This window comes from Hylobates moloch, unplaced genomic scaffold, assembly GCF_009828535.3.
Source record: "Hylobates moloch isolate HMO894 unplaced genomic scaffold, HMol_V3 SCAFFOLD_10, whole genome shotgun sequence".
NCBI lineage: Eukaryota > Metazoa > Chordata > Mammalia > Primates > Hylobatidae > Hylobates > Hylobates moloch.
Window position 1 is genome coordinate 17,308,576 of NW_026652285.1, and position 2,397 is coordinate 17,310,972.

Genomic DNA, 2,397 nt, shown 5'->3' on the forward strand with positions numbered 1-2,397 from the left:
AAAAAAAAAAAAAAAAAAAAAAAAGAAATCTCCTCAATAGTTAATAGACAGAAGCAATAACTCAATAACTAGTAGACAGAAGCATTCATTAAGTGCGTGGTTTGCAAGAGAAGAGAGAAGGTGCTCTGTGGGGCCTTAGAGCAGGTCTCACAAGGTAGACCCGACAACTCACCAGTCAGGCAGGCAGTGAAGAAGTCCCCACAGGCCACATGCTTGATGGTCACGCCCGACTGGCCCTCCAGGAAACGCGAGATGAACTGGGGCTGTGGCTGCTCCACTGCCCCAGGGAGGAGACTGCCTCCGCCTGCACCTAGGGGTGGGGCCTGCAGGGACAGGGGGATGGGCAGCGCCTGAGCACTCCAACCCTGCTGTGGACCTACACCTCCATCCATCCAGGCCACCCCCTGGCCTGCTCACCTCCCACAGGATGAGACGCCCAGAGCGCGTGACGCCGGCTTTCTGCGTGCGCCCAGCTGCCACCTGGACCACCTCTGTGTTGAGCATTGGCAGCCGCAGGGGGGTGCCCAGCCCACCACCCCAGGCATACACTGAAGACAGTGGTGGTGGGATGGCTGGCCTCACAGGTCCCCGGGGGATACCTGCAGGTACAGCGCATGGGGACTATTAAACTGATGGGAATGGTGTGGCGTCCAGAGGGACTGGCAGCCTCTTCCCACTTACCTCTGCAGCGGACACTGGTGGTCCTGCTCCCTGTGCTGCTGGGGGCCACGGACTTCTCTGCCCTGCAGGACAGATGGGGGCCTAAGGACAAAGACCCTCCTGACATTCCTACATGCAGGAAGGGAGGACTTGCCCCAGGTTTCCCTCTGCCTCAGACCTCCTGTGCTCCCACGGGGTGCCCACACCCTGCCGCCCAGGACCGCTCGCACTCCCTGCACAGGCCTCCGCATGCGGACACTGCCCACGTCAGTGTGGAGGTTGAGGAGGGCACGGATGCAGAGGGGCTGTGCCATGATGTGGCTGAGTGGTGGCCGCTGGGCAGGCTCCAGGCTGAGTAGACTCAGGACCAGCTGGCGCAGCTCAGGGCTGTACCGGTCAGAGATAGGTGCAAAGGTGCCACTCATGATCTTCAGCACCAGTGCTGGCAGGTTCTGTGAAGGCACCAGGTTGAGAATTTGAGGAAGTGAGGGCAGCACCCCCCAGCTCCAGCCCCTGGTCTCCTGGGATAATAACAGCTTTGCCTGGAGGCATCATGCTACCTAACTTCAAACTATACTACAAGGCTACAGTAACCAAAACAGCATGGTACTGGTACCAAAACAGAGATATAGACCAATGGAACAGAACAGAGCCCTCAGAAATAATGCCACGTATCTACAACTATCTGATCTTTGACAAACCTGACAAAAACAAGAAATGGGGAAAAGATTCCCTATTTAATAAATGGTACTGGGAAAACTAGCTAGCCATACGTAGAAGGCTGAAACTGGATCCCTTCCTTACACGTTATACAAAAATTAATTCAAGATGGACTAAAGACTTAAATGTTAGACCTAAAACCATAAAAACCCTAGAAGAAAACCTAGGCAATACCATTCAGGACATAGGCATGGGCAAGGACTTCACATCTAAAACACCAAAAGCAATGGCAACAAAAGCCAAAATTGACAAATGAGAGCTAATTAAACTAAAGAGCTTCTGCACAGCAAAAGAAACTACCATCAGAGTGAACAGGCAACCTACTGAATGGGAGAAAATTTTTGCAATCTACTCATCTCACAAAGGGCTAATATCCAGAATCTACAAAGAACTCAAACAAATTTACAAGAAAAAAACAAACAACCCCATCAACAAGTGGCATAGGATATGAACAGACACTTCTCAAAAGAAGACATTTATGCAGCCAAAAGACACGTGAAAAAATGCTCATCATCACTGGCCATCAAGAAATGCAAATCAAAACCTCAATGAGATACCATCTCACACCAGTTAGAATGGTGATCATTAAAAAGGCAGGAAACAACAGGTGCTGGAGAGGATGTGGAGAAATAGGAACACTTTTACACTGTTGGTGGGACTGTAAACTAGTTCAACCATTGTGGAAGTCAGTGTGGCGATTCCTCAGGGATCTAGAACTAGAAATACTGTTTGACCCAGCCATCCCATTACTGGGTATATACCCAAAGGATTATAAATCATGCTGCTATAAAGACACATGCACACATATGTATATTGTGGCACTATTCACGATAGCAAAGACTTGGAACCAACCCAAGTGTCCAACAATGATAGACTGGATTAAGAAAATGTGGCACATTCGGCCGGGCGCGGTGGCTCACGCTTGTAATCCCAGCACTTTGGGAGGCCGAGGCGGGCGGATCACGAGGTCAGGAGATCGAGACCACGGTGAAACCCCGTCTCTATTAAAAATACAAA

The 2,397-nt window shown here is 50.4% G+C and overlaps 1 protein-coding gene across 4 annotated transcripts in view; it reads right to left on the reverse strand.

The window, feature by feature from the left end:
• Positions 1-2,397, reverse strand: part of NEK8 (NIMA related kinase 8) — a 13,876-nt gene that overhangs the window by 5,457 nt on the left and 6,022 nt on the right. For all 4 annotated transcript variants that reach the window (XR_009215342.1, XM_058445749.1, XM_058445750.1 and 1 more), the window contains 4 exons: positions 904-1,112; positions 682-743; positions 418-599; positions 173-323 (listed from right to left, as the gene is read on the reverse strand). Coding sequence is in view for 3 of the 4 variants with exons in the window: in XM_058445749.1 (XP_058301732.1) it covers positions 173-323; positions 418-599; positions 682-743; positions 904-1,112 (604 nt within the window). In the remaining variant the exon portion in view is untranslated. The remainder of the gene's footprint in view (positions 1-172; positions 324-417; positions 600-681; positions 744-903; positions 1,113-2,397) is intronic.